Here is a 13,312-nt window from a genome sequence, read left to right on the forward strand (position 1 = left end):
TATCAGAGGAGCTGTTAGGTGATCTGTAAATGACCCCTATGAGAAGGCTATCTTTGCCTTTTAGAGTAAGTTCGCACCACACTGATTCTCTAGCTGATTGATGCTCTGCAGATAACTTAACTTGCTGGGCCCCAGATGAGTTTCTAACCCACAGAGCTACACCTCTACTGCACTGCTCTTCATTGTTATGAAAACGACCAAAACCTGGCAACTGAAATTCAGCAGGTACAATTTTCCCCCCGTTAATTTTTCCCCCTTTCCCCCCCCCCCCATAATTTAAGGAACAGCGTTGAGTTCGGAGATTATGATGCCGACATGTTTAGTAGCATAATCACGAGTAGCATATGTAGTTTAGTAGCATATGTAACACGAGACGAAGTGCAAAGAAATCAGCAATTCTATGCGTCACTAATACGTAAAGTTTGAATGCGCATTTGTTGCGATGGTCAAAAATTACCCGATTTAGGCATGCAAATAGTGCAGCGTAGATCACAAAGCTTTGGAAACACTAATAATAATGGTACTGGTATAATGGTAATAATAACAGAAATAAAGCATGAAGCTCAGCTAATGCAGTACATAGACAAATGAATTCAACAGAGTTGAAACGTCGTGTACATGAAGATTATGTAGCACAAATTTCACGCAACACCATCGTTAATGCGTTTATCACATAGGTTGAAATACACAACGTGAAGGGAGCAGAACACAAATTTCAGGAAGCAAACTGCTGAATTGCTGAGCAGAGAGTATAAAAACTGATAGAAGTATAGATTAAACACAAAAAAACATTAAACAACGGCTACGACGTTGAGCACAAATGATAGCAACATATCAACCGGTTATTACGAAGTTCACTCAACCATATCAGATCAAAACTTCATGTCTCAGGTCATAAAAACAAAACTGGAACAGCTTTGAACAATAAGCTAACAGATAAGGTTCATACGTCTCAGGTCATAAAAACAAAACTAGAACAGCATTGAACAATAAGTTAACAGATAAGGTTCACGTCTCAGGTCATAAAAACGAAACTGGAACAGCATTAAACAATAAGGTTAACAGATAAGGTTCATGTATCAGGTCATAAAAACGAAACTGGAAGAGCATTGAACAATAAGGTTAACAGATAAGTTTCATGTCTCAGGTCATAAAAACGAAACTGGAACAGCACTAAACAATAAGGTTAATAAATAAGGTTCATATGTCTCAAGTCATAAAAACGAAACTGGAACAGCATTAAACAATAAGATTAATAGATAAGGTTCATATGTCTCAAGTCATAAAAAAACTGGAACAGCATTGAACAATAAGGTTAACAGCTAAGTTTCATGTCTCAGTCATAAAAACGAAACTGGAACAGCATTAAACAATAAGATTAATAGATAAGGTTCATATGTCTCAAGTCATAAAAACGAAACTGGAACAGCATTGAACAATAAGGTTAACAGCTAAGTTTCATGTCTCAGGTCATAAAAACGAAACTGGAACAGCACTAAACAATAAGGTTAATAGATAAGTTTCATATGTCTCAGGTCATAAAAACGAAACTGGAGCAGCATTGAACAATAAGGTTAACAGATAAGGTTCATGCCTCAGGCCATAAAAACAAAACTCGAACAGCATTAAACAATAAGGTTAACAGATAAGGTTCATATGTCTCAGGTCATAAAAACAGAACTGGAACAGCATTAAACAATAAGGTTAACAGATCCTATCAGTGCCGAGGTTAAGCATTGAACAATAAGGTTAACAGATCCTATGAGTGTCGGGGTTACGTAGCGCAGAAACAACTTGGTTTAGTGCGCCTCATGAAGAGGTCAAATCGATGCTCGAACGTGACACATAACAAGAGCCTCACTCCCTGGCTGTCCTAACTGCTCGTGGCCTCGATAGCTCCAACGTGCGACCTAAAACCAGGGCATTCCGTGAGTAGAATACTCCATGTGCCGGACACTCCATGTGCCGGACACTCGGACACTCCATGCGCCGGACACTCCATGCGCCGGACACTCCATGCGCCGGACACTCCATGCGCCGGACACTCCATGTGTAATTTTCATATTGGGAACTTGCGAACGTGGCTTTTGGTTCATCAACGCAGAGAATGGCTTAATTCTTTAGTCAAATTCTAAATTCTGTACGCGTTGACGACAATAAAGAAACAACCAGCTGCTTATCTTATAGAACAGCTGAAGTGGATATTGATGCCAATACCACAGCAGTGACTCAAAACTAATTTCAAGCACAATTTTTGGGCAACTATTTATTACAGCTAACGAGAAAGATTCTTAAAGCATTCTTATCATGCATTAAATCTTTCAGCTATCAAAACAGTAACAAAAATCTCATGCTGTCATAAATTCCACAGCCAATAGACTAGCATTCAGGAACATATACGATGGTGCAAATCGTCACACGACCAGAATTACCTGTAAAAAGTGTCTGTCAGTTATGATACTTTAATTTTAATTCATATCCATTATTGCACGCACTTTCGTTGCTAGGTTTTGATGGCTCCCGCACCAGAAAAAACTATTTGTTAATGGCAGTGCCGTTGCTACAGGAACGCACAAATTTTCGCTACTCGGGACGTCACTGGACGCAGTTTAGCAACTTCATTCACATCTGAATAATGCAATAAAAAAATCCTGGTTGCCGGAAAAATTCGTAAACTAAATTTCCAAAACGAAAGATCGCTCGAAAAATTGAAATGGACTAAGGACAGTAAGTGAAAGCCAGCTAACTAAACTACAGTCATACTAGGAAAGTCAATACGTACTATCAATAAAGACAGACAGGGGAGTACATTTAATATCGACAGTCAATAGAAAGGTCAGCAGCAGGCACCATTTGACTGTACAAGAGGTCACGTCACTAGCAGCTCGGTCAATGGCCGTAATGACCAAACGCTGTAGCAGTTCTGCATGGTGGGTTTAACCGGGGTGCGTGTGCAATGCGATGAGACGCCGCATTTAACCCTCTACCGCCGTATGTCACTCTCCTGGAAAATAACTTTTAACTTAAATTATACGTAAACTATTGAGTGTAGCAACCTGAGGACGTTTGTACGCAACAGAGAACATTTTAAAGTTGTCGTACGTGGCGGCAACCATCAGTGCAAGTCATTTTGCGCTCACTAGAACTCATCCTTTTTGGGAAGTAGGCGCTTGACAATATTGCTCCGGTTACTAATATTATTATTAATACTATATTATTATATTGTATTAGTAATATTGCTCCGGTTACTCGTGTCAGGCGGTAGAAGGTTAAAACTACATTAAGAGACGAGGAGACGATGAATTTATTATTTAGTGACTGTCGTGAATATGAAGTAAGTCAGCATTGTAGCAACAGGTATTTTATTGAGTATCGTAATTAGTGCGTTTATAACGTCAAGAACAATATTGAATAACAAGTTTAATTGCATATAAGTTAATGAATTCGCATTAATTTTCACATGGTTTAAACATAGGTGAATTAGAAGAAAATTGCATTACTACGTGACGCCGAACATTAGCAGAGATAGATCACGATTTGACACAACAATAATGGGAACAACAAAAACAACATGAATAAAAGAATTAAAAACTGTTATTGAATAATTAAAAACTTCAAAGTTTTACTCACTCCCTTAGTTGCCATTCTTCGAGAACTCATCGTGTAAGCTCGCCTCTGCAAAATAAAATTCGATTTAATAGTTTGAGATATTTCTTAATACAGTAATGCATAGTTTTTAATTTCATCTGAAATTTGAGATTTTTTCTTAATACAGTCATGCAATTTAAGAAAATAATTCCAAATATTACATTCGTTTTTCTTGAACTTTATATGTTTTTTTAGGAACATGAACAATAATCATGATTCATGATTCGCCAAAACAGTCAAGATTTTGATCAACACAGAATTTGATTTTTAAGATAAGATTAGAGGATGTGAAAAAAATACATAATTAAGTTTATAGAACAGAATATAAATTCTATTTGAAACAGGAAAATTCAGCTTCTGGAATACTCAACTTAAGAATATTCAATTTCCATTACATCAGTGCTCTAAATATTATATCTGCTCTGTTAAATTTATGGTAAGAACCTTCATTATATTCACAAATTGGAAAGATATCTACAGGAAAATCTGATATTTTGCTCATGATTTCTGGATGAAACACAAAGTGGAATTTTAATGTGATATTGTTCATGAATTTCACGCGTTGTGGAACTATTTATTGAAAAAATTTCGATTATAAATTAGCAATCACACAATAAAATAATTTTTTTGTGTTTATGTAGTATTATATATAATAAATTAAATTCTGCGCAAAATTCTAATCATAAACCAGTCAGGACGCAAGTGTGGTGTCGTGTTCGCGTGCAGAAGAGATGTACGTGGTGTGTATCTAAGGTATCAAGATCGCGGTGCCGCGGATATGCAAAAATGTTATTAAAAGGTATTTCCAATATATTTGGTATTCAAATCGTTATTGATTAGATACTACATTATCTTCTGTCTTAAGTAGCTGTGTGGTTCCTAAATGAATTATTACTCGTTTATAACTACCAGATTATTTTAAGTAGCTCTGTAGCTCGTTAATAACCTATTTCTTGTTTATAAATACCAGATTATTTGTTATTCAAATCTTTATCGGTATGATGTTGCATAACATTCTCACCTAAACAGTTCCGTCCGTGGCTCGTTAATAATGTGGCGCTTGTTTATAATTTTATTTAAATTCTATTCCCCAAAAATCAGTGGCATGTCACGTAAAGCGTTTACTTGAGCTGGGCATTTACTTTTCCCTGGAACGTACACGTGTTCTCTTTTAACATTGATTTATTCCGTTCAAATCTTGCCACGCGTATTTGTTATCTTTCATCTGGTCATTAGTTGTCTGATATTTTGATAGTCTCGTTTTTAATGCGCAAAAAAATTTCATTTACTGACTCGAACGTGGATTCGAATTGATACTTAAATGAAAAACTTCCTAAGGCGAACCCTTAAATTTTAGCTTAAATATTCTGCTTCTTCATTTTAATTAATTTAGTTCCCAAAGTTACCTTTTAATTAATTTATGTGATCAGATAATGTTTGTTATTACTGCCAGAGCAGATGACATTAACTATATTGTTATTCTCACTTTTATAATATTATGAAGCTATTAATTATAATAATATGATAAATACAGTATGTTAATATGATATCAACTATATTGTTATTCCTAAATAAAAATTATTTACAATCGATTCATGCGCAAGTTGGTCTAGGTTTCATAGTCATTCTTAGATTTTGATTTTTAACAAACAAATAATTGTGACTAGTTTAATTTTTATATGAAATCCATTTTCCCCTGTGACAACAATTATAATATTTAAATAGTTTGACTTTTGGCGCAAAATTTTGCGAAATTCACTAGTTAAATATTCATGGTCAGGTACAAATAAGAATTAAAACTTCGGATGAGGATCCGAGATGGACTTGCTCATACCCACGTGCCCAGAAACTTTACCAGTCATCCAACTTCCAGAGCAAGCCTACAAACAACCAAACTTTTACAGTACAAACGTATGGTGCTTCTTTCTAAAGCTAATCATCTTATTATTGACAATTGATCCTAAGATTTTATTATTATTATTATTATTATTATTATTATTATTATTATTATTATTATTATTATTATTATTATGGACAATTGATCCTTTCGAAACCAAGACTGGATTATAAAATCCTCCACTCCTATAAAATCTCGCACTCCTTACTACTTAAGAGTTCTTATTGAACTTTGTGAATAATTGGGTTGATAGTATGAAAAAGCTTATAACTCTTTCACTAACCAATTTTTCGCTTGTCATGAGTCTATTCATTAATAATCCGATACTATCAAAAGTTTTACGAATAAAAAATTTTACAAATTTTCTTCTATCGCGCCTTGCCAGTCAGCCAAAAAGAGAAATTATACACTAATTAGTAAAATTTTGCCATGTTAGCTGATTTTATTATATGTTAACTTCCATGGTCAGGTCAATAAAACTTTCGTGTCGCTGTATAAATGTTTCGGACGTGAATCATGGCTAGAGAATATGCATAAAATTCGCTGTGAAGTTCGCAAATGCGGTGAACAATTTGAAGACAGTGGAGGCTTGAAGACACAAGGAAGAAAGCTCAACTAGTCGCTATAACTGCTGTAAAGTTTGTCTTATGTAGAAGCCTACTTGCAAGGACCAGTAGATAGACGAAGGAAATGAAACCCCTTTAAATAAAGATGAACATATATCAAAATTTAGCAGTGTGGAATCACTACAGATTTATTACGTTCAACTCACCAGCGCCAATGAAGTAAAGACGAGGGTGACCTCGAGTAGGAGTGAGGGCGGAACGGCAACTGTTGATCAGCTGAGAGAGAAGAGCAGACAAACACACGCCGGATATCGCTTCACCAGACGAACTGACCGAGCCGCTGCTAACTCACCACTGGGCACTGACTGACTGGCTCGCGGAATTACCGAAAATTTACTGATGGCTCGACTACCTTCAACATTCTGACCCTTTGTCGGGCTGCTACAGTCAGAGGTTCGGTGTTGCGGAGAAATTCCCTTCGACCCAATGGGTGTAAGTCAGGTATTATTAGTTAATTCCTGGTTTAATACAAACCGATATGCTCCACTAATATACATTAACATGAAGATTAGGGTAGTTCGAATGAGGGGAGTTGTTAAAATTATTTCATGAGGGTAGTCAAATTTTTTATGTTCCAGCAGCTAAAATAGCATCTGAGATCAAAAGCTGTTAGGGGCAAATAAGAACCCGAAACTTATTGGAAGCGTTAGGGCAATTAAATAGCTTCTTTATTTAAATTACATATCTATCAACAGACGCCTGGTCATGCAAAGAAAGATTAGCTATCTGCTCAAGTCTCGTGAAAAGCATCGCGCTTGCAATGAGGTCAGTACCATGGCTTCAAACTTTCACTTATTTATTGTGTTCTGTATTGCTTCTGTTTATACATGAGAGTTTAAGCGTTTGTTTAAATGCTCACATTCCTTGCATGGAAAAACCACGAATTAAGATATTTAGAAATCAAACAAGTTTTTCGGTACAGGCTTCTATGATATTTCCTTTAAACTTACAGTATATTCAATTTTTTACACAATTGGAGTCAGTGTATCGAGCGGAAAACCAACAGCAACGTAAAATGTTATCTATGTATCCTTGAATTGCAGATCTACAAGGCCACATAGAAAAATTTATTTCACTGATTTTTTTTTAATTTTGAATGTATTTTCCGAGGTTCTGTTATCACAAAACACTAAAGGCAGATGTTATACCGTAGTATATGATCAGCAAAATTCTCAGAAGAATAAGTCAGGCCAATAAAAGGGACCTGCAATTGATTTGCATGCTCACTGTCGTGATTTGTGACAGACCAGCGCCTTGGAATTAAGTGTGCTGCAGAATTAACAGTCGATGTAGTCTTTTCTGCAGGGCCACAGTTATTTCACATACACAAGGCGACAGTTACAGCTTACTGTCATTGTTTTCATTGCACTATCAGGTATCAATTAACATCCGTAGGCACAATTTATGTAATTTATTCGAAAATATAAGTTCACATACATTGGGTTTCCAAATTAAGAATTACGACCGGAAGGAAGTATTATACATTCAGGTAGCTTGAAGGTTACCTGAACGGGAGCGCAGCCGTGCACCATCAATTTTGTGCACCAATAAGCCCTGAATGGAACGCCTTGGATCTCTCCGGACATCGACCAATCAGCCGAGAACCACTCGGCTATGTCCTCCTCCGGCCTTGCATAAAACCTGCCGTGCACCACCAGGCCGCGGATCGAATAGGACTTCCGGGCATCGTTAAATTACGTAATTTTACTTTCACCGCATCTGAGGTTAGGTTCAGATAGCATAGTTCTGTTCCAAAATTTATTGTCCTTCGACGAGTGGCCGTTCGACCGAGGGCTGGTTCGACGCACGGCCTAGCTATGATAGCCCAGAAGTGTTGAAGGCTACGTTCCGGAAGGCAGAAATCATGATGGTCCATTACATCCAGGGCAGTGGTGGTCATCGGCAGGCGACCCGTCCAGAACCAGTCTAAATTTGAAAGATTGACCGAAAGACAGGCCGCGAGTTTGGCCGTATATTTGTCCGAGACGTGTTCCATCTGGCCAGCAAGATGTCTCATGGTTCACCATAATGTGTACAAAAATCGAGCATGGTGTTCAATTCTTGCTACTCATGAACCAAAAACAGTAAATGGGCGTGACCCATGGTTGAACTAATATAAGGTTGACCCAAGGCGATGACGATTTTTCGCCGTTCTGCGCATTTCTAGAGTGACGTCACTGTGGGGACAAAATGTAAATAAAGTAATCAACATATTTTTTTTATGTCATCTTTGAAAGCATTTTAAAAAATTGACCTCATCAAAATGCCCCGGAAAATTTATTTACTGCATGCTACTAGTCTTATATTAAGCAAAACCGATGTTAAAAATAAGTTTGACGTCACGAAGTGGCGTTACAAGAGCCAAGGTGACGTCACAGTTGGAATAACAAATGACATCCGCACGGTGCAACTGCACTATGGAAAACCTTGTATTAGTTCAACCATGTAAAAAATTGACTTCATTGAAATGGCCCAAAAAATTTATTTATAGCAACTAATCTTATTGTAAGCAAAACAGGTGTTACAAATCAGTTTGAATCACACAGCGACCTCACAAGTTGACGTCACAACGACCAAGGTGACATCACGGGTGGAATAACAAATGACATCAGCAAGGCGCAGCTACGCATGGGTCAACCTTGAATTAGTTCAACCATGGGCGTGACCGGCTCGCGTAGGTTTCAGAAAGCTTGATCTTGGCCTTCGGTGAAAAAGTTTAGTAGCCCCAGCCCTATAAGTGGCCTCCAGATTATGCTGGAGTGGACCAGGATAATCTGACTTGTTTTTCCTCTTTGCTCAGATGCCCGTTCTATGCTGCGGTCACGCTTTAGCAGATTATAGGACTTGAATTGGGTTTGTGCATTGGCTTTTGTATTGAAGGGCCATTATATTACTTCTAATTTAGTTGTTGTGAGGGTAAGCTCGCTTAATATTACATTTCCCGCAAAAGTGTCAAGTTAAGTCAAGCGCGCTGGAAGATTAGTCCACTGCTTGTCGAGCCCTGACTTCGCGCGCATCTTGTACGCTCTTCGTTTCCAGTCAGCGTTGCTTTGCTGTACAGCGGTTTGCAAAGGTAAGCGGCGTCATGTGAATTAATACTTGTATTTTTGTAATTGTTGTCTTGGCCATTCTATACTGAAATTGTCACTTGTGTGTAATTGGTTTAGGCGGGGGTGCAATTATGGATGAGAATTAGATGTAACTTGCTAGCCATGTCTGACTAAAATTGCTTCCGTTTACCAGCTAGTCATTTCGCTAGTCGGTCATGTTTTTCTATTAGTCTATATTTTGTCAGCACCCCAACAGTCTGCTCGCTTCAATACATAGCGCGGCAGCACCACCAGTAGCCTTATGCTGACCATGTCCCTTTTATTTAAGGTACGCCGGTGGGCCTGCGAGGTTTCCCTGACCAGCTTTCTTCCGGAGCCATTACATTGTTCTAGTTCTTTCTAGAAATTGTCACCACGACGTGCCTGCTTCACTCGTGGCTTGCTTCGCCACGTCACCGTCAGGGGCCACTTCAACCTCGGGAATCTTAATCTTGCTCTAAGTTCAGTGGGGCACGTATGAGTGCTTCCGTACCGCGTGTTGGTGTGAGAGCCCGTGAGAAGCAGACTGTTAGGACCGTAGACTGTTCAGCCTAGTATTCACTGTCAACGATGTGATTCCGTCTAGTATTCACGGTCATCATTTGTTTCTAATTTAGTTGAAAGCTTTTTTTAGATACCTCAGGTGTCTAACCTTAAGCAAGTTAACCGATCACAAACTTCCAAAATTGTAGTTATTTCTATTCTCACTTATAATTGGTAAACAAAAATGAAAATATCCTTCCTTCTGACTACGGCCTTAGAGCTTAGAGGTTGCCCCGACAGTTGTGTAATTGTAAGATTTATGAGTTGTGCCCACTGTCACTAGCGTTCAAACCCGTCGTTTTCGTGGTAAAATAAGTCTAAAACGGATAACAATTAGAATTTATTAACCCAAAATACGCACTTCATTTAGCAACAGACGTTATCCAAACGGGGCCGAGAGATTTCATTAGCAGTGGCAATGGCGTGATACTGTGGTAATTGTTCAAACGTTGTTTATTAGATTTCTTGTAAGCGTAATGAAGTGATTCAAACTAATATTCTACAATAAAAAAGTGATTCCAAGTTTCAAACCAACATTAATGTAACGAGACATATATTTCCTTTGTTGCGGTGTCACCCAATTGAATCCGGATTCCGTAAATAGCGGTTGCGTTTAAATTTCAAGGCAAATTAGAATTAGAATATGTAGTGGCGCTGGCGCAATGGATGCTTAAATTTTGGTAGTTGCGAGTTAATAGTTTTTTTGCGTTAAGGATCCTACTGTTTGCAATCTTTAAGTAAGAACTGCTATATGTAAAGTATAAGTCATAGAGAAGAGTAGGTAGTACAGCAATTGACTGTGGTCGGAACAGTGGAACTTGGAAGTGTGGAACTGTGCGAGGGCAAGTTTAACTGTTGAAATTTGTCTACTTCACTACTTGACTACCTTCTAGAGTATTGAGTTATTAATGAGGCTGAAAATTGAAGTTGGTTTATTGATGAGCTTATAATAGGTAACTTTTGTGAATATGAATGATGATTGATGTCATTTGATGAATAGGTAGCTAGCTGACAATTAGAATAGGTATTATAATTATTATTGAATGCCCAATGGGCTAATCATAGAATTAGGAAAAACTGCAGAAGGCAGAACAGAACTTAAAGTTACTGTCTTGGCAGTCTTGCTCTGAAATCTGAATCTTGTGTTTAGTGTGCAGTGCCTGTGCACTGTGCATCATCATCCATCATGCATGGAGAAGTCTTCTTGGGCTCTACCCGGCTCTTGGCACTTGGCACTCATGGCAGCGTAGCTAATAAGCTACCTACTACCTACTACCTAGCCTAATCACAGTAGTTGTAATTTGTAAATTGTAATTACTTTATCATTTTATGAAGTTTAGTTCATTGCAGTCAATTTATGAGACAAATATTTAACTAACTAATACTTATTATAATTATAATTGTTGAGACTTGAGTGAAAGCTGCACTGCTGCCATGGTCAGGATTAGCCTCAGGAAGATGTGCCAGGTGCAAGCAGCAAGGGAATTTAAATTGTCTTTTAACAAACCTGCATGCTGTGCCAGCATAGTGGCAAAGCAGAGAGTTTTTTTAGACTCTCCCTCAAGTTCATTTTTGAGTCCTATAAGTAGACCAGTAAAGTATCATGGATACCAGTACCACTCATATGGTCATACCAGCATTATCTTACATAAGAAATTGGTTTAAGTTAAGTCAGTCATGGAATATATCTACTTGGCAAGCCGCAACTGAATTTTTTGAGCCATGGTTTTATGGATTTGCCAGCCGTGATTCCATTTCTTCAAGCCGTGATTCCATTTTACTGAGCCGTGAATTCCATATCTTGGCCATGAAAAGCCATTTACAAGGCGGGAACTTATTTACAAAGTCCATGCACGTGTTACCCCAAATCTCTAATTTTACACTAAAATAGTCAAATGGCAACAATAAAAGTTGTTTTTACTGTAAGTTGAGCACGTGTTAACATGGTGGTTTTTTAGCAAAGCCTTGGGCATTTAGCCCCAGCAGACTCCAGCAGGCACTCCGCAGGCACAGTGGCGCTCCGAAGCAGAAAAAACCTAGATCCAGGTTTTTTGCTTCCCACTCGGTTTCTAGGTTTTTCATTAACAAACTGATCCTAATCTAATTTTTTTCAGAATGGTGGAGATTGGAGCCATTTACAGGAGATATGAAAGTAGATTACTGGAACTGGATGCATCATGCAACTATTCAGGAATGATTACGATTTACGAATAAATATTACTTACTAAGTTAGTAAAGTTACTATGCTCATAAAGTGACGACTAGCTTAGTCAGTTATCACTTATCAGTAATCCACTCTAGGAGAAACTGGAGATCGGAGTAAGAACAGCGCTTAGCAGTCAACACAGTTCCTGTTACATGAATTAATACGCGCCAGTCGTGGACTATAGATGTAACGTACTATAAACAAAGGACAATAAGGTAGACAACACTTAAAGAATTTTGCACGTGTTAAAAGGGTCGAAAGCCTTAAATTAAGTCGCAAGAGTTAAAATATATTAATATTTTTGCTTTCAAAACATACATTTTATTTTCTATGTATATTGATTATCGGCTGCCATTCTGCAACAAAATAATGTGTCGATCAATCTAAATAGTCATGGCAACAACTCATTGCTATTTAAATTAAAGACTCATTAAGCAATTCAAGTGTTTTTTTCCTTCCTAATTTTTATTTTTTCATAATTCTCTCGTTTAATAATTTTATCACAACGATTGTATCCTTGACTTGAGGTTTGTTTGAAGAACTTCGATAGGCGATGTAGACTGAATCGACAGTTCTGAGACAAATTTCCACTGAAAATGTTCCACATATACTTTTTTTAAATTGAAACCAATCTTGACCTAATAAAATGAAGGGTAGTTTTTTTCGATATTTTTCAAACTTCGAAGTAGTTCCCTTCGATATTATTTAGCAAATTATGGCTACTTTTTACCATCTGCGCACGCACGAGTTTGCCAAATTAATACAACAAGGAGATAATGAACAACTAAATTATAGATTAATGTTATCATTTTTCGTGCGTTGTCATAATTTTTTCATCGTTTGATTTCATTTAGCTTGTTGAAAGTTAATTTTCAGCTCCCTTACAGATTAGAAGCCAATTAAAACAAAGCTATTTATTGACATCTAAATAAGTATTGGGAAGTAGTCATTAATTAATTACTATCATTAAATAAAAAATATAAGGAGATTATTTAAAAATGTAAGGAACAATGTAATTCTCAAATGAAAAATCATTTCCAATTTTTTTAAGAGAACTCGATCGTCGAGTTGCATACTGATCCTTTTATTTACATTAAGTGGTGTCAATAATCTTCTACCAGTGAAGTGTCATTAGAGTGGCTTTTCTATTTTTATAATTTGAAACGTGCCATAGGTAATGTTTAAATAATTTCTTATGAATTTTAATAATAGACATCAGCTTTTATACAAGTATTTTCTAATTTTACTGAGTATTTCAGTTTAAAACTTGTATAAACAATCGTGAAGTGCAATACAGCTCGCC

The 13,312-nt window shown here is 37.2% G+C and overlaps 1 protein-coding gene across 1 annotated transcript in view; it reads right to left on the reverse strand.

The window, feature by feature from the left end:
• LOC108675683 (tubulin alpha-3 chain) overlaps window positions 1-6,463 on the reverse strand; it is a 39,582-nt gene extending 33,119 nt beyond the window's left edge. The window contains exons 1-2 of the mRNA XM_018163711.1: window positions 6,318-6,463; window positions 3,631-3,675 (exon numbers count right to left, since the gene is read on the reverse strand). Of these exons, the coding sequence (XP_018019200.1) occupies window positions 3,631-3,660 (30 nt within the window). The 5' untranslated portion in view covers window positions 3,661-3,675; window positions 6,318-6,463. The remainder of the gene's footprint in view (window positions 1-3,630; window positions 3,676-6,317) is intronic.
• Between the last annotated feature and the right edge of the window lie 6,849 nt (window positions 6,464-13,312).

Source organism: Hyalella azteca, unplaced genomic scaffold (assembly GCF_000764305.2).
Source record: "Hyalella azteca isolate HAZT.00-mixed unplaced genomic scaffold, Hazt_2.0.2 contig12009, whole genome shotgun sequence".
Taxonomy (NCBI): Eukaryota; Metazoa; Arthropoda; class Malacostraca; order Amphipoda; family Hyalellidae; genus Hyalella; species Hyalella azteca.